Source organism: Strix aluco, chromosome 7, assembly GCF_031877795.1.
Source record: "Strix aluco isolate bStrAlu1 chromosome 7, bStrAlu1.hap1, whole genome shotgun sequence".
NCBI lineage: Eukaryota > Metazoa > Chordata > Aves > Strigiformes > Strigidae > Strix > Strix aluco.
In genome coordinates this window covers 32,334,313-32,358,658 of record NC_133937.1, presented here as the reverse complement: position 1 = coordinate 32,358,658, position 24,346 = coordinate 32,334,313, and the positions used below count along the sequence as shown (strand labels likewise).

The window sequence follows — 24,346 nt, the reverse complement described above, 5'->3', positions numbered from 1 at the left end:
TATGATGGGAGGTGGAGACGGTGGAGGAGGAGAAAGGGATTGCTCCTTTCCTCTCCATATATCCCACCCACACTATGAGGACAGGGAGTTTGCTGCTGAAGCAAGTGGGCAGGAAATGTGTAGTGAATAAGGGAAAGGACTCCTTCGCATGCTGCGGGTGGGACCTGTGGGACACGCTGCTCAGGCCAAAGAGTCACTGCTATTAGCCTAGCTTTTAAAAAGGGCTTGCTAACTGGATGTAACCCAAACCTGCCAGAGCTTAAAGCAGTAAGTCTGCATCGTGCCTCATGGCTAGGCAAAACCTGTCTGCGCACTTGCAAGAAATACAAAGCAAGTATGTCATGGGCTCCTTCGGCTTCAGGGAGTTGTACAGCAGCTGACCTGAGGCAGTGTGGTCTTGTAGGCAACACCTGGAAAGCCTGAGCCTTCCCTCAGCAAGGCAGTGCAGCCCAGGGTGGAAGAAGACTGTTTATAAGGTGCACTGGCAGTATCTCAGTAAAGACTCGCTGTCTCATCTTGTCAGGGTCGTGTGCCACGCTGAGACACCAAAACTTCCTGTGCTGAGACCCCAAAATGCAGATTCAAGAGCTGTGCCCTGAGTTCTGTTGGATGTTTCTTGGGTGGGCTGCTGCTGCTGCAGTGGATCTGCTCTGCTGTGGCGTGCCAGGTATCAATTTGGGCTTGCTGGCCCAATGGTTTCCACCACTACTGCATCTCTCTGGCTCCCCAGGATCCTGGTCTGATATTTGAGGCCAGGGGATTTCTGTTTGTTTGTTTAAGAATGTTTTATTCATTTATTTCTAATTGCATACAGTTCTCATCATTGCTCAGGCAGTGGCTTTCAGCTATCTTGAAATGAAAAGAAAATACATGTTTGTCTTCCAGCACCTTGGGAGCCAAGGGAAGCCTTAGCCAGAGCCAAGATGTAACGTGGCAGTACAAACACTAATATCCGATGTTCCCCCAGATTTATAATTAAGAGCCGATGATTTTCCCAAGGTTACGAGAAGGACACTAGCCTACAGGACCCAGTTGTCTGGCTGCCATAACACTAAACCTGTTCCTATGGCAATGAGCTGATTGCTGTTGGGTTTTATGCTGATTTCAGGGGGTTTTTTAATTTTAAATTTTTTTTACAATAAGTGCTGTTACAGATCTCCTTTCTTCCTGACGCAGCCAGGATCTCGGCACAATTTCTCGGCACTGCAGCATCCTGTAAGGGCCGCAGGCAGTGCCAGGCACTCTGCGGGGACGTCGTGAGAAGCAGCCCTTTTCCCAGGGGTCCTTCAGTCCCAATACCATCGCGGAGGTGAAGGGGGCCAGCGCAGCTCCAGTGGCTTCTGCCGGGGGGCTGCGCTGGAGCTGCCGCTCGGTCATTTTTTCTCATAGTATTTTTGTCAGAGGAATGCACCTCCTGACCCGCTGCTTGCTGCGCTGCCTGGGAGAGCGGAGCGCGGGAAGGGGGGTCCCAGCCGTGCTCCAGCTGCAACTTGCCAAGCTGCTCCTATTTTGGGAACGGCTGGGTGTTTCCAGGTCCCCTGGGTACGTGCTGAGTTTGCTTTCTCGCCTTTGTTAATGCTACTTGGACAATAATGAGGACCTGGAAACCAGCCATAACATATGATCTATTTTTTTATTAAGTAAGCAAGAGACAAAATGCATCCTACTTACCTGCCTCTCCCCTTTTTGCAGAAGGAATGGCTGTCTGAGTGGGAAGTGTGCAGGGAGGGCTGTGTTGGTGAAAGTACCAACCAGTTTTTTTGCCTGGTTGGTGCTCCCAGGCCACACCTAGTGTAAAGAAAAGATATTTTTGTCGTATTGAAAATTTGAGTCCTGCCTCCTGCCTGTACTGGAAGGTGAAGTGTGTTGGGAATGAGCACAGTGAACATCTCAGGAGCTCCTCTCCTCTCTGCTCGCTGGTTGGGTTGCTTTGTGAGGTTTTAAACTGACTGCCAGCTGGGAAAGTGCAGGCATGCTCCTGCCTGCTCCTGCCTGCTTTACTGCTGAGACATCCCTCCCTCAGCCTGAGCATGGGCTCAGATCCTGTCACAGACTTGCTTAAAAGTGAGTTGTGTGGGCAAGGGCGCACCGTCAAGGGATGGAGTTAACTGCATGCTTGACTTCTTTAGTTGAACCAGGACCATAAATAGGCCAGTCACAACAGTACGGTGATCTGTAAATGTCTGCCCTTCTGAGTTGCTAAAAGATGGGCTTATTAGTCATGGATTAAGGGAAATACATTAATTTAACACAGCCTTCAGATCACCCACCTACTGTATTGGTACATGCAGGGGCTAGAGGACTTTGCTTCAGGTTACATCTAAGTCTAACAGCTGTGCTAAGCAGGGATAGGCATGGGGGTGGCTCCGTGGGGCTCTTCAGCTCCAACTTCAAGTCCTCCCTTTGCTGCATGACTGCAGCAGCGTGTCCCAGGCTCCTCGTTTCCCTCATTTTGTGGGCATCCTGAAAAGTTTTTGTTCAGCACGGCTCCCATCTGAAGTCCTTCTGGAAGCCAGATGTGTCAGCTCAGCAAGACATCCTGACTAAATATTTTCAAACAGAAGTTTAGGGTTGCCTTGTGACTCTTCGTTCGGGAGTTGTTTGTTTTTCAACGTTGGTTTTCAGTCTCGTGGCTCTCCCTCTTCAACAAGGCCAGATCCTGATCTGACTTTTACCAGTCAGTCCAGGAGCAGCTCCTACTGAGTTGGGTGGCATAAAGGGAAGGTTGGAGCAGACCCCTTTTCCACAGGGTTTTCTGAAAGGTGACTGAGAACACAAATATCAGCATGGGGCAAACCCCCCACAGAAGCTGCTGGATCTCACCCTGGTAGGATGTGCTTGCTGGAACCATAGTCGGCAGCTGGAGAAGGGAAGGAAAGCAGGCATGCTAGGACATCAGTGGGGTTTTTCCTTCTGTAGTAAGAGAAAGGAGACCATGGAAGTGCTTCTTTGCAGCAGCCTGTAATTTCTGAGATGGGCTCTGATGTGCAGGAAGAGGCTGGCTTGGGGGTTCCTGGCTGAAGCTCCAGGGGAGGGCCCTCACCATGCACTGAAGCAGGTTTCCCTGCGGGGTGCTGCACCAGGATGCGGGCTGGCGTGGCCCATGCTGACCCCTCTGCCAGAGGAGAGAGCACTGCCTCTACAGGAGATGAATTTAAAAAAAAATTCCAACCTTCTCCTGTCACTGGGAAAGTAAGGTATTACCTACCGGTAATGCGGCTGGAGTTCATGGGCCAAATTTACTTGTAATTTCCAGCTGCTTTGGGCTTCTGGGCTAATGCAAAAGGGCCATAAACATAGTCTGCTAATGCAGTTAACCAGGAGCTGTAAGCACCACTCTGGGGTGAAGTCGGTGGAGCTGCCTTGATGAATCTGCCCAGGTGAACTCTACTGGCATGAATAAGTCTGATCTTGGTATCCTCTTGCACTTACAGTGAGTAGAAGGCTTTTCTGCTGGACTTTTTTTTTTTTTCCTTCCAGAAAATCCTGGCCCATCAGGAACCTGCTGTAGTAGTTTTATTTTTTCTAAGTGAAGCTGCACAAAAGTATTTTTCATTAAAGTTCCTCAGGTCCTGGCTGGTATTTCTGATCATAAATAGCCTTTGTGGTGATGGTACTGCCCAGGAAACCCAGCTCCCCAGGCCTGAGCCTCAGACATCACTGCCCCTGTCCTGGGGGGGACTCCTACCCCAAGGAACAGTAGTAGCATATATATACACGTACATGTAGGGGAATGACTTAAATGGGAGAAAATGGGAGAGCAGGACCAGAGGAACTGGTATTTGGTATGCAGAGGAGTTGCCTGTGGTGCTGCACAATCTGAGCTTGGCTTTGGTCTGCAGTCCCTCCCATCCTAGAGGAGAGGCCCAGTAACCCAGTGGGGTTATTGACTATTGAAGGGTGGTGGATTCTGTCTTTCTTTTCTTAAAAATCAAACAAAATCCCAAAGTTTGGGCTTTCCATTGAACATGGAGTGGTTTGTGGTTTCCCATTTCAATGAAATACAGCTTGCATTTGTTTCACTTTCATCTTGGTTTTTCTCTGGTGTTTTGGGATCCCCAGAGCTGGACATCTCGATCTGACATGAATTGGGAAAATTCTGCACTGTCTGTTTGTGCTTGCATAAAACTGGAGTTTCCTGATAAGATGGCATCCTTATCCTCTGTGCTAAAATAAAACCTTTTTTGGTAGACTTCAGTGGAGCTGTATAGATCTATACTAGATGAAGATACAGCTCAGGTTGATATCTGTGGTGATTTTCACAGCAATAATTGATCTTTATATATATTCTGAGCATTTCTGTGCTCTCAAAGGAGTGCTCCTTTTATATGTAACCCGATTTATTCTAAACCCAACCTTACAATTTCCACTGCATGTCCAAAGGTCCAGGTAGACCTGCCCAGCCTGTTGAGCTGATATAGCTAAGGAACACCCATTTCCAGCCAGTGACTACAGAGGTGAGTGTGGTGAGCAATGTGTGTGCCTTTGATTAATGGCCCAGATACCCAGGCAGCTGCTTGCCTATGGGTCAGGCTGATGGTACCACTGCTACCACTTCAGAATTTGGTCCAGGAGGTATCTGGGCTTCCTTAGCAAGATGCCTTTGCCAGTCTGCCACTATCTCCTGAAATGTGGCACCCTTAGTATACCTTCTTGTGATGAGTCCTCATTCCGGAGTGGCTGCATTTGTAAAAGATTGTTCTGTTTCCCTCAAAATTGTGTTAGGAGAAAGGCCCCGTGAGACCCATGGGGATAAGTGACATAGGGTGAAAACTGTCATTCCGTTGAGGTTATGGTTGGATCCACAAGCCTGAAGCAGATGAGATCCAACACAGCTTGAATTAAATCCACAAGGAGCATTTGAATGCCGAGACAATTTTCAGTAAATACTTTGTGTTATGACATCCTATGAGATTCCTCAGAGTGTTACTGGAAGCCTGTTTAAGCTTGCCAAACTTCCAGCAAAATTATTATTTTTTTTTTTAACACACACTTGACAGATAAGCAGCTCAAGGACCTTAACTGCAGTGACCCACTGAGCTGGGAGCGGGGTGGTCTGGAGGGACCGGCTGTGCCAGGTGCTGCTGCTTGAGCTCATTCCTCCAGCCTGACTCACCACATCTCACCTGCACCTGGTGAGACAACAGGAGCCCTGTTTGCCTTCGAAGGGCTGTTGACTCTTTTTAGCTGTCTCTCTCACTGTCTGGATATGAACCATTGAGCAAAAGAGTCTCTACTGTGGGGGAAAGGGCCAAGAAAATGGACATTAGAGCCTTCAGGCAGGGAATAGATGATAGGAAGAAAGGGCCCTAGTGGGACACTTGCTTTGGCCTCACTCCAGAGCTGCAAATCTTTTGGCCTTGGATTTTATTGCAGACCTCTAGCTTTGGCTTTTGCTTTCCCTGAAGTGTTGAGACCTTCTGGTGGAAGGGGCTAAATGTTGAGTTTGTTGTGAGCTGCTTCAGCTTGCTGAGGAAAACCAGAACAAACGCTTCCGCTGGCTTCAGCTGCGGCTTTGCTGTTGCAGCTTCACGTTTGTTTGAATCACCAGTTCAAAGCCTTCCGTGACATAGCAGAGATCTCAAAGCAACAGGAATTTAACAATGATCCTTGGTGACTGGAAACCACCGAGTTTTGCATTCAGTTTGATCTCTGACTAACATCATACCTCTCTAGCTGGGGCTGTGCTCCTGACCTGGCAGGTCACTCAGCGGCAGAGCAAACATCAGTGCTTACGGACCCTGGAAGCATTTGAAGCCTTTGCTTCAAAAAAAACCCTGTGATGAAGGAAGGGAAACCATGCCATCTACAAAACCAGTCCTTTAAGAAATGTCTTATCTCTGAGGGGTTTGCAGAAACCCTCTCCTGTTTGGGAATGATGAAAGCAAGGCAGCTATTAGTAAACTGAAAAGAGAAATGGGAGCAGGAGGCATCTAGTTTTTGACGGTGACATCTTTCTCCTGTTTTCAACAATTGCAAGGATTTTCTGTAGAAATGTTTTGAGACACAGATATTCATGAAACTGCATTTCTAATATGGGCTAGGGAGCACTGGGAAAGCTAAAGAAACTTTTTTGGCAGCAGCTCATTTTTCCTAGCCTAGTGTACTTGCCCAATCTGTGTCCCTTTTAAATTCTAATTACTTCCTCAGGCACCACAAACACTCTGGCCTTGTCACTTCTCCTTTTGAAGTTTGCTTCTCATAATGCAGCCTTTTCTGAGGCACTCCTGCTGTCAGTCAGCTAACTAGTCCAAAACACTCCCCTGCTTCAAAATCACTTAATTCCTTTTCAATTACAAAGAACGGCTTTCCTGTTGCTGGCTGCTGACTCATGTGAGAAAGGTAGAGTGCCTTGCTTCAGCCAGGAGGGCGAATTCCTGCAGCCACCTAAAAAAGGGCAGAAAAATTGAAGAGTGAGAGGACTGAGGTGGGAAGCAGGTGTCTAGATGCAGTGAGGTGTTAAGAGGAAAAACATGTCTGGGTGAAGCTGGGATCTGAGCATCAGTCAGTGCTGGGCGTGTATCTTTGCCGAAGCTTAGGGTATCAGCCCCATCGCTGAAGTTTTGTGCTTTGACCTAAAAGGCTGCCTGCGATGAAGGGTGAATATTGAAGAAAATGCATTTTTGAAAAATCTGAGGTATTTAGATTATTGGATATTTAGATTGTTCAGATTATTGGATGTTTAGATTTAGATTGGATATAAGAAATAAACTCTTTCCTGTGAGGGTGGTGAGACACTTGCACAGGTTGCCCAGAGAGGTTGTGGCTGCCCCCTCCCTGGAAGGGTTCAAGGCCAGGTTGGACGGGGCTTTGAGCAACCTGGGCTAGTGGAAGGTGTCCCTGCCCACGGCAGGGGAGTTGGAACTGGGTGATCTTTAAGTTTTCTTCCAACCCAATTTATTCTGTGTGATTCTATTCTATGTGATTCTATTTAACAGCACAGTAGCCTTTCCCATGTTTGCAGGACCAATTTGTCAAGTGTTGCAAAAGTTGAGTCTGCAGTTTGACAGAGATACTTAAACTAGCAAAGAGGCAGAGCTTGTGAGAACCATGCTGTTTCCAGGACCTGAGCATGGTCTCTGCGTGGTGCCACATTGCATGAGCACACCGGCCTGCTCAAGGCAAGGTGGAGATGCTGCAACACTGAGGGATATAAGCTGCCACACGGATTTTTCTTGACTGACCTTTCCTCCCACTCCCTCCTTTATCCCCCACTACATCTGCCCACCCGTAGCTGGGGGTAGACTCACTGGTCCTCACTGACCTGTCTTGGCCTGCATCAGGGGTTTCACTTGTCTTCTGCTGCTTTATACCAACATACACCACTCATCCTCAAATGCCCTTTTGAGATGATATCCTGAGACAGGCGTACAGAGGATGTGGGTAAAACATGCTGGAGTGTTGCCTCCAAAAACTCTGGTTGAGGATAGATAACCATGGGTGGGGAAAGTGCAATGTATTATTGCTGAGAGGTTCCTATAGATCCAGTTTCTCTTACACATCTCTGAAACAGTTTCCTGCACTTTCCTTGCCCCCCAGGAGGGGGAATTTGCAGAAGCATGACTTAGCATGTCCCACCTGGAAATTTCAGACAGATGTTATTCAAAATGGAAAGGAAACAGATTGTACATTTCTTGAATGCCATGTGATGGCTTGAGCAGAGAGCTTGGCAGCTCTTGTGCCTGTGGTTTTTGGTCTGCATTTTGTGCACTGTGTGACCTGTTCAGCAGCTTACCTAGGCAGCTGTAACAGATGTCCCTGCTGAAGGGTGAGATGGAGCTAATTCTTGCTCCCTACCCCTTCCATATGGCTACCAGGCCAAGTACTTTTTCCCCTTGGGTAGTTTTTCATGCAGGCAAGTGTCAGGAGGCAGCAAACTCCTATTGGTGCCAGTGTTGAGAGAAATTATTGCCCCTGGGCTGACTGCCTGACAGAAATCTTGTTTTGGGGCAAACAAAAGATTATGTTTGTTTTTCTTCTTAACCAAAGTCCAGTGATGAAGGACTAGGAACAATGAGTAGCTTTTCACTGGACCAGAAAGAGACACATGGTGGTTACATCCCAGTTGCTGTTTGAGGTGGGACTCTGTGGGTGGGAGAGCCCATGCTTCTTCCCCTCTGTAGTAATATAAGTGAATGGAGCAGCCTCCAGAGAAGACAAATTCAAATCCCTTCAGTCAGGGGAGGGATTAGAATCTACCTCCCCACCTCAGAGGTAAGGGCAAGAGGGCAACTGCCTGGTCTGTGGGGATCCAACCTCCTCCTGCCCCCTCTTTTTTCTTTCTTTTCCCCTGAAACAAATGAGTGAAATCAAAATTACTTTTACTTTCTCTCAAAAAAAACCCTGCATTTTTTTATTGTTTTCAATGAATTCTGCAACAAAATATGCCTAGCCCTAAAAATGGGGGAGTGTTCTCCTAGTCATTTGTCTTTCCTTCACTTGCCTGTCTTTCTTGCCTTAGAAAGCCCAGGTAAGCAGATAACAGTAAAACAAATAAAATTGTTTCTGTTGTGGTTTGTTGCAATCCTTGTGTTTTTCCTAACTCAAGAAGATTGAAACACTCTGTGGCTTTGTGCTCCCTGGCTGCCTCGGCTTCGCCTTTGGGGATAGAGCTTAAGGGCAGAATTGGTAGAAGGAAAGTCAAAAGGTTGCGTAGACGTTTGCAGTGGCATCCTACGATTTCTCCCTAAGCAATATCCAAGATGTACTGCTCCCTAAACAGGTAGGCAATGCAACGTCTCTGCCTCTCTTTTTCTCTGGGCCATCAGCAAGTTGAATGGCCAGTGGTTTTCAGTACCTTCTCTGCAAAACTGGAAGGCTGCTGGGTTGGCTGCAGCTGGCTGTTCCTTACCAGCTAGCCAGCAGTTGTGAGGTTGTGCATCTCTTTATGCCTGTGAGTACTAGAAAACTATCTTGAGGGCAGTTCCTGCTTGCAAGATTCTAATCGTGTCCTTGATTGAATTGCTTCCAGCGCTGGAGGCAGATCTGTGGACTAGCCAGGCTGTGCTTAGCAGTAAGTAAATAGAGTGTTCCTTCAAGTTATTACTTTCATTAAAAGCTATTAATTTATTAGTGCTAATGCTTAACTATGTTATGTTCACCTTTTGGATGGAAAACATGGCAATGTGGTTTTGAGCAAGGGCAGCGTGGCCTGCCCTGGCTGCAGGGAGCTGGGCATGAGCTGCTGATCCCAAACCACTGCTGCCTGCTCATGCTGCTCCCTCGGGCATGCAAGCGCTCCCCAGATAACCCGGGCAGGAAGGGATCCTCAGTTACTGAGAATTACATAAGTGTTCATTAGTCTGTAATGCTGAGAAAAGATAAATGCCAGGCTGGTAAATTAGAGCCAAGTTACAAGGATGCCTCCAAAGTCTGTTAAGAGGGAGATGAAAGAGTCAAACGTGAGTTTAGAAAAGCTCCAAGGAAGCTGAATTTGCTGGAAGGGCTTGAACTCGTTCATCAGCAGTTTCTTGTCAGAGATTTTCTGCTGAAATGGTAAATGAAAATAATGATCTAACTCTTAAATCTGTGATAGGATTAGTGATACCTTCGGCATATTTATGTAATGGGTTTCAGAGATTTAATTCAGAGTATTGTTCCCAGTCTGGATAACTGGCTCTCATTCATGTAAACAAAGTGCAAGACAGACAAAGTAAGAAAATCTTTTTTATCCGGTAAATGGTTGTTTTGCTGGTTTGAGAGCTGTCTTTCATTTCCCATGCCTCACAGTGAGGATAGAAAGGGAGAAGTTTCCAATTCACACGGAAAAAAATGAAACACCAGTCTTTGTCCTGGTTCCCCACTGCCTCAGCCCCCCTGGGCTCCTGCAGGGCCCTGCTGGGGAAGAAGGCAGAGGTGCGATATGGTTATCTCGTCCTGAGCTTCTTCTTTCCCACCTGTGCATCTCCAGGAGTTTGACTTGCTGCTGCTTGGTGATGAGACTCAAACCCAGGGTGCAGGTGATGGCTTCTCCTGTAACCCTAATGGTAAAAAAAGGCTTGTTTCTCAGTCTTGGCAGCTCTTTCAGTGCTTGCCTCTATCATACCTTGTAAGAGATTCCCCCATGCAGCAAAGCAGCTGCAGGCAGTGGGGCATGAGTCAAACCAAGAAGTGTCCATTAGGTAGGTCACTGCAGAAGTTGCTTAGCTCGGTAAGTAAATGTCCATGGCTTCTCTGATCCCTGCTCCATGAGTCTGATCATCATAGCATGTGGGGCCTGAACATGTAGGGAGACAAACGGGACCTCACATTATATCTCTTCATGCAGTGGTGTGCAGCTCCAGCAGTCTCCATGGCACTGGCATCCTGACCCTTTATCTTCACTGGTTCCACACTGGCTTGCATATTACTGCATCACTTATCCCAGTACACTCCTGGCTTACGAGAAGTATTTTATCACCATTATTCCTCCAAATATTGTCACCTGTGTTTTGTTTCACGTGGTGAATGGGACCTGTTTTGGAAGAGTAATGTGTGTGCAACCCTTGCGTAAATTGGATGGCTTGGGAGAGGCTCTATTCTGAGACTCTTCCCGATGAGTGACACTTGTTTTCCCCAAGGCAGCCGATACTTGTTTTTATGAGTATTGGACAGAGAGGCTCTACTAAGAAAACATATTTGGGAGTTTCCTGGGTAATGTGGATTAATAACACAGATGCCAAATGGTACCAAAAACTTGAACTGCATTTGAAAACCTGTTGAGTGACAAAAGTGATGTTTGGGGTGTGAAGCAGGGCAGAGCCTCTGTTTCTCTGGAATGTCAGTGCAGCATTAGGACAACATTGGTGTTTCCCCACAGGGCGCATGTGTCTCAGAACGGCTCATGTGGTGCCCAGCTGCTTTGGTAACCCATAGCAAACAAGGGAGCTGCCTGCTCCTGGGAGGCTGCTCTTCTACCCTGACTTCAGTGAAATGTCATGTTGGAGGTGTGGGAGAGGAATAAAGGTGGCATCTCTTGAATGTAAGAGTGAGGACATCCAGCCCTGTCCTCAGGTCCTTCTGGCATCCATGCCTTCCCTATGCATGTGGGAGGGGGGGTGGGAGCTGTGGCCTCCTGTGGTGGCAGATGTTGGAGCCCTGTTGGGAGATACTGGCTGAGCACTGGTGACTCATGGCAGGAGAGGGTTTGTAATTTGTCCTCTGAAGTACTGTGTAATCCTAAACCTTCCCTTTCCACACACCTCTCAACCCTAAACTGAAGTTTAGTAAATGTTGGTTTGCTTTGAATCTTGTTGTTAGGAAGGGGAGTGAGCTTTGGTCCTTGGTGATGTCTGTAGATTGGGGGATTTTGGGGGGGATTTTTAATGGGGTTTTGGTTTTTGAGTGAATTTGTCTGCTGGTGACTATACATTGGGATTCCAAAGAGAATCACTGGCTTGCACACTGCTGCATCAACACTGCTCAGCGTCTCAGCTGCATGATGCTCCCTCCTGGTGTTTAGGCTCTCAGGTTACCCTGAAGAGGATGGATAAGGACTGCATGCAGTATTTGGACAAGGGATTGAGCAAGATCATTAGGAGCAAAATCTAGCAATTGGTAGTGATGTTGCTATAGGCTCTGCCAGCCTACCCTGATACGCATCAGGATACTTTTAAAACCTGTTTTTCCCCTGCACTAGTGCAATAGCCTTGTGTAGTCATTCTGCTTTTCAGCTGTAGGAACAGAGGCCCAGCCCTGGCCGCTGTAGGCAGCATGGCTCAAAGAGCCCTTGATGCAGAGGAAACAGCAAGGAAAAGACTGGGGACTCCAGGGCTCTGTGACTGTCTTTCTGACCCCAGAGCTCTTGGTTTTGCTTTCTCAAACATAATTGCTTTCCCCTTCTGTTATGTTTCTATTGTTTGTTGGAGAAATGATGCCATTAAATCAACAGAGAATGGTGGGAAAATGCTTTGATACGAGAACTTCAGAGGGTGTGTGCATGTGTATGCGTGTGCATGTACTCTCTTAAAAAAAAAACCAACACAACCCTCTGTGTATCTGGCAGCTTCCTTTAATTTGTATCTTGCCTGCGAGAGAAAAATCCATCTCCAGATATTTGTTGCAGTTAACCTCCTTTATTTGTATTGAAGTGGTACAAACTGTGGGGTGTTGTTCCAGTGCTGTCATTCACCATCATTGTGATAGTTAATCTCATTAGGATCTTGCAGTTTCCCAGTTGCTGTTTTGGGAACGTGGTATCCCAGGCTTCCTTTTTCCACAGGAAAGAGGTGTCCCATGGCTGCAGGTTCTGGCAGGCATTAGGACAGCCCTGTGCCTCTATTCTGTAATGCAGAGAGGGATGGAAATGTGCATAGCCATGCAGAATGATGAACAATGATGATGCAAAGTTTGCCACAGCATTTTGACTACAACCATGTTCCTCAACCCAGGAGCCTTGGCAAAGACCTGAGAGCTGAGGTGCAGGAGCACAGGTTGCTGCCTTTGTGGAGCAAAGACCGTGTTAAGGCAGCAGGGAACAAGGCTGGTCTGAGCGGAAGGCTGCAAGGTACCTCCATGCACTGGCTTTGAGCAGTAGAGCCCCATGTGTTGGTGTCATGTAGTTGAGTTTTTTGCATGTTTCTTTTTCTTGAAAACAACTGTTGTATTTGATCAGATGCCTCTTAACAGCCCCTTCCTGGATATAGCTGTGCATTACACTAGATAGCAAATAATGGATGTACTTTCAGATGCAGGTCATGTGGTCACCAATCCCCCCAGTGAAGTCAACCACGTAGAGTGATGGAGAGGAGAGCAAAACTTCACAAGACAGAAAAAACAAACAAAACAAAAACAACCCACCAGTCTTAGCTGAAAACTGAAGGAGTAAGGGGAAAAAAACAGCAGAAGGACTGTGGGGAGAGAAGGGAATCAGTGGTGGCAGCTTTAGAGGAAATCATGTCTGTCTCTGTCACGCCACTGTAGTATTCAACGCGAGCTTGGCAGCAAACATGATTTCTGCTTTGTACGAATTGTTGGGATTGTTTTCCTCCCCACTGGGAAGGGAGCCCTCTAGGCCCTGCTCTTGGGGATATTTAACTTAGAAAGAGTACCCTCTTTAACATCCTGCCCTACCTGACTTGGTCCAAATTTTTCTAGTTGACAGTTATCTTGATTTGGTTTGATCCTTATTTACCCTCTTGCCTACTGTGCTGATGTTTCTTTAGTTGCTTCCTTGATGTTTACCTAGCTCAGTTCTGCCCTAGCAGGAGTTACCACATAACACAAGTGATATGTGACCTGGTCCGCCGTACGCTGAGGTGCAGCGCTTCTCAGGGTGACAGCCCAGTCAACCCCAGGTCCCAGCGTGGTTTTCCATGGCACTGTGATACGTCCCCATTTGCTGATGCTACGTGCATCACTGAGCACCTGAGCACAGACCTGTAGTCTAGTAAAGCTTTGGGGATCTTCTGAGTTTGACGGACAGTTCACTAATATAGCATGCTACAAAGGGAAAAGATGCTGGCTTCTCTCAGATGTCATCCAACAAATTTCTTTAGCGGTGTGAGCCCTCCAGTGACTCACCAGTAGTTCTGTCATGGAAAGACAGATCCTTTGCAAAGAAAGCTGTCACTGTATTGTCCCTGAAGTTTCATGTGTATACCCTCTATTGCATATAATAAAGCAATATGGCACTAAACTATAAGACTGTTCAGTAAAAACTCCTTACGACACCATAATTTTCATGTTTTGCTTCTCTTGTCTCTTCCTCCTTTTTTTTTTTTTCCTTAATTTTTCTTGGACGCTGTTTCCCACCTTCCAGCGAAGGGAAGAGAAGTCTGTTGTTTGCTCAGCTAACTGAAAAAAAGCTTTGTGTGCATTTTCTGCTGCCGTTTTGTTAAAGTTCAGAGTTCCTAGGTTAGAGCTGCCGTTTCTCAATATGAGTCTTGTTCGAACTTCCAGAGCAGCCCACGCAGAGCTGCTTGGGTTCATCTGCGCAGTTCACAGCCCACAACCAACGAGACACATTGTTTGCCTCTCTCCTTCCATGATTCATACTTTGCAACAAAGAGGAGCCTAATGCTCTCAACATGAGTGTGAAGCCAGGCGGTACTGGATTTTAGGTGCATCAATAGAAGCAGTCTGGGTGGGTTTTTTTTTTTTTCCTTATTCCTTGTGAGCACTCTTTATGTCTGAAAATCAGACAGCTTTGTGACAGTGGTCATAACTGTCTGACACTTGTCTGGCTTGATTGGGAAACTATGATAGAGTTCTCCAGTTTTACAGTTTTCTTTATTTTGAGGGCTTTTAGCTTGTCTTGGGTTTGAGAATTTTGCCTTTTATTTTGTTTAATCTAGCAGTGACTCTCCAATGAGAAAGTTCACTGTTTACCAGAAGCTTGGTGAGGTTTTTTATGGGTTTGGGGTTTCTTTTCTTTTTTTTTCCTTTGATAAACACAGCACTTCTCATTTTGCTGTGGGGAGATTTCTTTTTTCTACAAATATTTACATATTTATTTTTCTGTGAAAAAAGTTGAGGAGTTTCAACTGGACAGCAATGGGCTGGGCTTTTTATTCTTTTCCCATGAAAAGCTAGAAGAAGGAAAGCTGTCCAGTCATTGCAGGTGCAAGTGTGGGAAATAAAGTCTGGTTTCTGATGATCAAAACCAAGCTGGTAAAATTTAGTCCACGCTTGTGTGCTTTCTAATGCTCATCACCCTGGGTGAATGCTGGGGGGGTTTCAGTGTGATGAGAATGCTTTTTGGAGGAGCAGCCTTCTGGGGTTCAGCAGAGATGTTGCTTTTTCCTGGTGCTGTGTCTGGGTGAGCCGTTTGCCGTGTGTCCTTCCTTGCATTACGTTACCCATGTGCACTGAAGCCAGTGGCACCCAGGGCAGGGCAGAGGAGCCATAACCACTGCGGCAGAGCAGTGGTTTCCTCACTGCTCCTCTGCAAGACCCTGAAGCCAGCAGGATGAGGAGAGCTTGTTTGCCTGAGGAAGGATCTGCTTTGCTGTTTTGGAAGCTGGCCCCATGTAGGGGTTATCCAGCTGTTACAGCTGTCACCATCCACACATCTGCCTTTCCTCACAGCTGGGGAGAATGGCCTTCTCTAGCTGTCATCGTGGGTGACTTTTCCCTCTTGCAAAGGCCGACTGTTACTGTAAGACTCCAAATTAGCCAAGGAGGCCTGGGCTGGGTTCTCCTGCTCTGCTGACAGCACTCGCTATTCAGCGGCCTGAATGCTGTCTCTGTACCCGCCTGTCCTCTCTGCACGCTCGTCAGCTGCCCTATTGATTTTATGCAGGGAAGGAAAAAAGAAACCAGGGCAAGAAAGGAACTGCTTTCTGCCAAAGCAGCCCCTGGGGAATCCCAGTGCTGCCAGCCAGGGCTGGTGAGAGGGAAATGGGGGTCGAAAGGCTGCCATGGGATGTACAGCATGAAGGAGGCAGTCTGGGGAGGTTGGGGATGCACGGGTACCTCAAGGTGCCCCGTGGGAGCCCCTCCGCTTCTGCAGCCTGACGCTTGTATGAATCATGGCACTGGTATCAGTTTTACTATCTCTGGACTTTCCAAGCTGTTGGAAGCTAAAAGCTTAGCATGTCACAGGCTGCAGGTATTTACCGGGTGCCTGAATCCGTGCTGTTTGCCAGCAGTTTAGCCTAGCCCCTTTAGGAAGAATGAAGCCGAAAGTGCCAAACCCAGATCTTGCTTTCGGCAGAAGGGTGGGAAATCTCCCAGTGCTTCAGGATCCAAGGAGGGGTGGTTTAGGAGTGAGATCTGCAGGTTGGGACACAGGAAGGCTAGGTTGTATTCCCGATCTGCTGGAGAAGACGCCCGTATCCTTGGACAAATCTCTTAATCTCTTTATGCCTTAGTTTCCTGTTCGCAAATGATACTCCTTATCTTTCACTCAGTAGAGGAAAGAGTTTGTCTTTTAGTATGTATCTAATTACAGTTCTTTGTCTGGTGGCTGGGGCCCCTCTACCTTGATGAAATAAATAATTGAATTTAGATTAAATAGTCTAATATAATCCTGCACAGTGGTTACTAAAACACAAATGAAAGTTCATTCTGAGCCAGTCTTTCCATTTCCTTATAAGGGTAAGACATGAAGTAATTAGATGTAGACATAGGTTGTTATTGTAGCACAATTACAAAGATCAGTGGTTATTGGTAGGAATGGATTTTATAATCTAGTTTAATGGTCATTTACCTTTCAGTGACCTTGGTGTCAGGCAAAATTGGCAGCTCTTTTGCAAGGAATGTGCTTCCTCAATGGGGGCTTTGCAAGCTGCTGCATTTTTGGCTCTAGCTTCACATGAACTAGGATAGACACTGCTGCAATGCAAGAGACTTTCTGTCTGCAAAGAAAGGCCATAGGCTCCTGCCAAAAGAAGCCCTTTTCAGTGCTGTCCTACTGCCACTGAATTGCCGTTGAACCAGATCGGTCGTGTTTCAAGCAATCCTTTGCTTATTGCTGCGACCAAATTTGCAACTTTCAGAGAGAGTCTGCTGTGGTTAGAGGGCTGTCCAGCAGTTTCTGTAAAAAGGGTTGAGTCGTTTTGGAGTAAAAGAAGGGAGAACATCTCTCATCATCCAGTTAAGTGCACATAAGAGGAGCTGGTAGCTGTGGTTGTAACCCCTACCCTGTAAGTCCTTATTACATCAGTAAAGATGTGATATTGCTATACGCTTTACAGTTCAGTCCTTCCAGTGATGATTGTCCCCTCACTGCAGATGCAAATCAGTCAAGTTTTTCATTGACTGTGATGCTCCTACACCTCTCTCCATCACGTGTTGTGAAATCCTCACGGGTTTTATCCAGTGACTGGTGCCCATGGCCATGGAGGAGAACAGCATGATCTGAGCTGTGCTGCGATATCTAATGGTGCCCCATATCTGTGGCCATGCTTTGTGAGGAGATGGAGTAGGTCATATCCTGGGGCTTGAGAGGACTGGATTCAATAGAGCTATTCACAGTGACCTTGGCTAAGTCTCTTAATTATTCTGGGTCAGTCTTCACCTTAGAGGTAATCTCCTGTTTTCCATGAAGTGGGCTGAATTTTTGCAAGTGCTATGGAGGCATTTGAGATGGTGGCAGAAAGATTACTTGAGTCACATTGTACTTGGGGGTTCTCAAAGAAGTGCTATGAGAGTTGAGAAGAGCTATGTAGCTGTGGAAGAAGGCTTCTCAAAAGCATCTCTGAGAATTGCACTGCCTTGTGACTTGGGCTTCTGCCTATTTGTGATCTCTCATCCTGCTGCTCACAGCCATTTGATTTTGCAAACATGTTCCTTGCAACTGTAACTATTGCCCTGCAGAGCAAACCTAGCTACAAGAATCATCTCTTTATGTGCTCTCATATCTAAACAGCTAAGATAAGGAGAGCAAAACTGCAGCTTGGAGGGAGAGTCATTTGTTTCAGGCTGCATTGGATAACCACCACCCTGGTTTTGCCATGAGCATGTTCAGTACATCATCACCACAACATGATAGGTCTTTAGCAGAGATCAAGCAGTGGTTTCCAGCATTCGAAATCCTGAGATGGTTTGACGTACATGGGCTCTCAATTGGTTTTAGTCCTATTGACCTGCTGGGACCTGCTGCGATACTTGCTTGCACAGAGGATCTTATAGACTGTCACCATGTTAATTCTTCTTACTTCTCACATTCATCACTCTGATAAGTATTAGCTGGATCTCATTCTGATATGAGAGAATGAATGGTCACATTCATTTCAATGGCGGTTTATTTTTGCAGGTATCAGGTTTGGATTGGGAATGTCCAGCTGAGATCAAAGAGGTGCTTGCATAGAAGCAGATGGTTTATATGCTGCTTCTTGCTGAAGAAGAGCAAAATTAATCTCTCTTGAGTCCCTGTAGTCTGAATCCGTTGAAGTCTGAGAGAGTCTTTCCACTGACCTCTGTGGCCCCAGGATCACGTCCTAAATGAATTGCTTTGAGTCACTAGAAGCCTGAACTCAGCTTTGGTGGGCTGGAAAATGTAACCTACTGTATGGGCTGTGCTATTCATAAGCACTCAGCCCTGTGTGTGTGCTAGCTGTGGATGCCTGGGAAAAGAATAAAGTCATTTTCTGCAGTCGTGGGGGTGGAGGAGGGAATGGGAATTATACCCCCTTCCCTGCAAACCTGGTATCGTGACATCCATGTAGGCAGCTCTTGGGAGCTGACTTGCTTCTGAAGCTTCAAATTAAAGTTAGGTGTTTTTTGTGCTGTTTCTTCTGATATCATCCCTGACACATAAATGTCCTCTCTACCAGGCCTGACCAGCAGGAACTGACATCAGTTTAAGTTTTCTGAAGTGGGCCACTGAAGCAGATGAGTGAGTACAGCAAGGCTGTGATTTACCCCAGTGGAGTTTCCTTAAACTTAGAAGAAGCAGGGTCCTTGAAACTTGAGAGAAGCTGGTTATATGAGTGTGTTTGGCACCAAATGCTCACAGTTCATTGTTTAGCGATATCAGTGGCATTTAATATTGTTGTCAACAAATACTACCTGTTTACTTACAGTTTATGAAAAAAGCTATTGTTTCTTGAAGTGATTCTTGCTTTCTCTGGGTTGCAGTGAGTTATAGCTGGGCAAAACAGCAGCTAGCAAAAACATTCAAGTTAATGCAGCATGCTACAGGTGTTTTCCACTCCCTACTGGTCCTAAACCAGACCAGAAGAGAATTAATTGAGTGTGGAGGGTATAAAACAAAGTGTGAAGAACTACCAGTTGGTAGGTTCCTCTGGAGCCATGATTGATTGATCTGGAGTCATTAGACTGTTTTATAGTCAAGCTAGTGGAGATTAATGCAGTTTGAGAGTAGTAACATGTTTTTCAATTAATGGCTAACAACATAAACCTTTACAGTGTAATTTATGCTTTATTTATCAATCTTCTAACACGTTTTCACCTGGGGAAGGGTTGCCTGGTGGCTAAAGATGGGGGAGTAAGAAGGTGATGGCTCTTTCCTGCTCTTACACAAATGTTCTTTGCAACCTTGGAGGTGGTAGTACTTAAGCTAGATACGCTTCAGATGCTTTGCACTATGAAACCAAAATATTAACATTTTTCTAGTTCATTGGTGTGAACAGTGACTTACAGCATGGAAATGTTGTAAGTGAAGGGAATGGAGCATTGACCCAGTTAAATTATCCATATGTCACGTTCCTTGGTGGTGTACTGAGGGGTCACAGCCTGGTTTGCAACCTGGCAGTGGCAAACCCAGAGCTTCACTGCCCATCTGCCCCCCAGCTCCCTAGCATCAGGGAGCGATGGAGTTGGGGTAACAGGGAGCCTCTGAAGGGGAGGAACAGCTTTGGCTGGGTTTTCCGTGCTCTTCCCACATGCCATCATTCTTGCACGGCACTTCCTCTCTCCACATAATACTCTGTTATTTCCTCCCTGGAACGGGCTCCTGCCACTGCTGCTAATTAGCCCACGATAAACTTCGGGGTGAACAAAAGCAAGCAATTAAATGCCTGTTGCTTCAGCATGAGCCCTGTCAGAGAAGTGATTTATTTATCTGTGGCAGAGCTGAGTAGCACCTCCTCAGAAGGAAAACAAACCTATTAGCCTGGCTTTGTCGCCAGCGCTGGGGAGTGGTGTGGCCGAGTTGCTTATTGTGGGTATAGAGGGATGTGTTTTCCTGAGGTTGTCTGAGATGCTGCTCAGTCTTGGGTCTTCAGTTCCACACGGCACAATGATCTCTGTGGTTACTACCTAAGCAAGATGGCTTGAGAAGTTATTGAATTGTGATTTATGTATGTGGAGTTTTTGGGGTAGTTGGTTTTTTTTTTCTCTTTTTGGGAGAGACACGTAAACATTTTCAAATCATTACAGACAGATGAATAAGGAGGAGGCTTGGAAAGAGGAAGCAAAAAGCAGGGTCTTTAGTAGATCTCAATCCAAATGAGGTTTGAGTGATGTTTGTCAGGACTCAAAATGCAAGTATCAAGATCTTGCTAGCTGCTTTTGTGCAATCTCAGCCCTAATGCTCAAAATTCCCACCTTGAGCAAAACATCATCATCTTCGGAAGAAGAATAGGTATTTACAGGGGATTTTACTGATGTATGAACAGACTAAGGGAAGTTGGAGGCTTTTTGGTTTTGGGACCCATTTTCTTTTCAAAACTAGAGGGATGGTTTAAGCTGGAAAATGAAATATGAATTATTCCTGGGCAGAAAAATGTGAAGGATCTTGGAAAATACAGAATTAATGTATGCCCTCTTTTGACACACCACCCAACTGCTTTGCCAACAATTGTCTCTATTGCTGTTATAGCTCTCGAGCAGCTGCTTACAGAACTTGAAGATTTTCTGAGGGTACTGGACAAGGAGAACTTGAGCAGCACTGCTGTTGTGAAGAAGAGCTTCCTCTCTGACCTTCTGCGAGTCTACACCAAGTCCAGTGGTATGGACAAGGAAAACTGAGGATGGGGTGGTGGACTCTCCTGAGAATTGCTACAGGGTCTTGAAGCAACATTTCTTTGGAGGCTGGTGGGAAGGGGAGACACAGAAACCAGAAGGAGAAAATGAAACAGATTATTTTGCAGTGACCTCTAATTGTTTATGTAAAATTACTATAGTTATGTGTCCAGCTTTACAAGCAAAGGATTCCCAAGATTCCTGATCCTTTCTGTTTTCCTTATTAAACCTTAAGTTTATTTAATCCACTTTGTAAGATACACAGGATGTACTGTTTGGCCAAGTTAATGTTTAAGTAGAAATTTTAACTTATGGAATTTCCTGACTATAAAACATTTAATTTTTCTGCTTTTTATTATTGCTTGGGTTTTTTTCTGCACATTGCCTCAACCAACACGCTTTCCCCAAATGTAGTTAGCAGAGACACTTTTTACATCTGTCTTTGTGGAAAAACTTAGCAACGTGAAAGCAGCGGGTAGGTAAAGAGTTCACTTTTCCCTTTGGTTTGCAGGTGGCGATGAAGAATATATTTATATGAACAAAGTGACCATCCATAAACAGCAGGGTGACCAGGAGAAACAAGACAAAGGTAGGGAGCTTAAGATTAATGGTTGCATTAATGGGTGGTTGCATTAGTGGGTGATGAAGGCACACACAGTTAGAGCCTTGCTTTACCGATGGAGGCCCCTCTGGCAGCTCTGAGGGCTGAGGCACTTGATGGTGTGGAGGGACTGCCATTTTCATAACATTCCCTTAGAAACAGTGGTCCTTGCCAATGCTGTGAGGTTATTCCTGGAAGTAGCACTTTGGAGGTCGTTATTTTGGGATAAAAATGTTGCCTTCTAAGGCTTGAAGCTCCAGTGCCTGAAATATTTAAGGAAGCCCTCATGTTTCCTTTGGCCACAAAACAAGTCACTTCACCTCTTTGAGACCTTGAAAGCATGTGTCATCTTTAGTGTGTTGCTCTGCACCAGCCCAGAGGGTCTGCATTGTCACAACTTTGCGAGGCGAGTTCCCAGGCGTAGTCTGCACCCTCACCATCTGTGCGGGCAGAGCACCTTCATCTCCCGGGGGATGCGAGAGTTCTGCCATGTACAAGCCAAGAAATTAAACCTAGATAAAATATTCATTTCCAGTTTAGATTTCCCAGGTTTTGAATTCGCAACATGGCAAAGAACATAATGGTCTAAAAATGTTCTTGCTCTTTGAAGTTCATCACCAAAGCTGGTTTTGATAATTGCCTAGGGTGAGATTATTAGTGACACACATCTCCTTAATGCACACCTAGCTGGAGGCTGACCCTACTCCAGAGTTTCCAATCCAAATAGATGAGACGAGGATACATCAGTGCAGCTTGCTGTTGATGTGCTAGTCCTGCAATAGTTGGGATAACTCCACTTCCAGAGTTTTGGTTTTACTGTTTTGTGGTGGGGTTGTTTGTTTTGTTTTTTAAACTACCTGCAGCTGAATTTAGGTTAACTTCAAATACCCCTGAATACAGGATGTCCTCCCAGATTACACGTGCAGCTGCAATGTGATCTCCAGACGGGCCCTCTGGGTGATGCTGTAATGCTCTATAACAGCCCCCAGGTAGCTCCCAGCAGCTGAGAAGCAACAGAAACATCTCTTTATATAAGTTCTCATTTGGGTGGATAAAACAAGACTTGCACTGATCTGCCATGCTGAAACATGGGGGCAAATTTCAGACAATTTATTTTTAGAGTTGGTTCTTTTCTTTCAGACTTTTCCCTATGAAGTCCATGAGCCTACCCACTCAGTCACTCCCTGTGGGACCTGGCACTTCTCTCTTCCTCTGTTTTCAACAACTTCCCTATTCCAAGTAAAACTTCAGAGTTGTTTGGAAATGCTGAAGTCAGTGAGACACGTGTATGGGATCTCAGCCATAGCTGCAGCTGGGTGTACAGCCCTGATCCTGCCTCTGTAACTGGATGGAGAGATCTGTGCCTGTCTGGTCAGTGGTGGGACCCACAGGTTCAGGTTTAGCAGATGGAGGGGGCCCTAGTACCCACTGGTGTGATATGGATCTCCCAGTGATTATGCAGCTCCCTTCACATCTTTTATCTACTGCCGCTCTGTGCACTTTGTTCCACCAAAAGCCTTTGATGGGACCACACTTCTGTGGCTGAGGCCAACAGGACCTCTCATGCCCTTCACCACCATAGCTGTGCTCAGGTCTCCTCTAGCAGCACAGGGTGGAATGCCTTCCAAAGTGATAATACATCAGCTCCAAAAGTCTTCCCTCAAAACCTTAAAATATACTATTTCTGCAAAAAACATATTTCACTACTCACTGTATCTACTTCAGATTTCATCGGTAAGGATTTAAGCTGAACACTATGCTGCTTTTGAAATGGCTTTTTATGGCACAGTAATTGAATTCACTGCAGTGAGTGATGAAGACACCATCATTTACTTCATCTCATTGAGAAACACAGCAAGTCTCTACCCTTCAGGTCCATGGGGCTCTTCAGTGAGCCAAATGCCATCTCGTTCTGGAAGTCAGCACAGAGGGATTGAGGTGCAGGAGTCTGGGAGGTGGGACTGATGCGCAGTGTAGGGCCTCTGGTGGCACACACTGCGGTCCTCTTAGCCCAGATACCAGGAGACATTCACTTTTACAAAGAACAGAGAGCGCAAATAAGTAACAGTTAGTACAGATGCAAATTTTAGCAGACTTTTGGCTGTTTTTTCTTCTTTCTTTCCTCTTCTAAATTCTCTCCAAATTCCAGGTTTTAGAGAGATCTCTTTATCAGAAGACACCTGCAAAGTGTTAATGCTTGTCTAGGAAAAATTCTCCTTCCCTCCCACCCCAGTAGGGAAACAGTCTGTGATTAGTGGTGCTGACGTGTGTAGCAGGAGAAGGAAGGGGTATGCACAGCACATGCTGTGTGGGCTCTCCGTACAGAAAGCATGCATTAGGTGCTTGTCCCCATATGCTGGGCACAGCAATAGCTGCCCTCTTCAACCTCAGAACAGAAAACTCCATAACATCTCCCAGAGGTCTTGTCAGGACAAAGGTTAAAGGGGTGGTTCTGCCTGCACAGAGCCTGAAAATCAAAGCTCCATCACATCCTGCTCTGCTTCTCAGCTGGAGTACGTGGGCATGTGTCCACAGAGGTGGGCAGGTTTCCAGCAGGGTGAGGACTGAAGCTGTGGTCTCTGTCCTGTGCTCTAAGGTTGGTGGGAGGAGGAGGAACTGGTACAGAAATCAAACAGCATTTTCCTGGCATGGTGAGGTTCAGTGGGATGATTGCTAGGTTTGCTGGAGAGTCAAGAACAGATGGCCACCACTTGTGAAGGGTTTGGCAGTGTTTTTTGCTGGTGCAATGATTTCTCTTCTGTGAAGTTGAGCATGGGAAGTTCTGCCTGACGCAGGAGGATGCGCATTGGCCTGTCTGTTTCTCTCTGCTAAAGAGGCCCCTAAAAAGGTCCCTATGTGGGCCACTGTGAATGCCAAGATAATCCTCTCTTGGGGAGTAGCCCACCAGGGCTTTAGGAAATCTCAGCCTTGTTTCTGGTGTTTCCAAAAGTAGCAATGACCTCAGCAGCTGCTGTTGATGGAAGGTGTCCACCCTGAGAGTGCCATTGCCTTGGTCCTTTACAGAAAAGGCCAACCTCCAACAGCAGCCTGTAGATATGACTGGCAATATAATCATGGGGCATTTGGGTAGGTGGATCTCCCCATGATCTGCCTGTGTCATAGGCTAACCTGCTTTACTCTGAACCTTACAAGACATCCAGAAGCCTTACTTGTGGGGTGCAGACAGCTGCTTGGAGTTGGGGTCTATTGATCCATGGATCTCCATGTCCTCATGACTTACTGAAGTTAGACAGTGCTGATGACCAGGAGACCGGCATCACAGGGAGCAATTTGTCCCAAGAGACATGTTTTGGGCTCTTGTACCATCAGGCCAGGAGATGGCTGCAGCCTGGCAGGGCAGAGCTGTCATCATGGCTTCCGAGCCCCAGACGCGAA

At 46.3% G+C, this 24,346-nt stretch overlaps 1 protein-coding gene across 6 annotated transcripts in view; it reads left to right on the top strand.

Moving 5' to 3' along the window:
- Positions 1-24,346, top strand: part of AFAP1L2 (actin filament associated protein 1 like 2) — a 73,415-nt gene that overhangs the window by 24,886 nt on the left and 24,183 nt on the right. For all 6 annotated transcript variants that reach the window (XM_074831333.1, XM_074831329.1, XM_074831334.1 and 3 more), the window contains exons 2-3: positions 20,207-20,335; positions 20,861-20,938. In XM_074831333.1, the coding sequence (XP_074687434.1) occupies positions 20,884-20,938 (55 nt within the window). In that variant the 5' untranslated portion in view covers positions 20,207-20,335; positions 20,861-20,883. The remainder of the gene's footprint in view (positions 1-20,206; positions 20,336-20,860; positions 20,939-24,346) is intronic.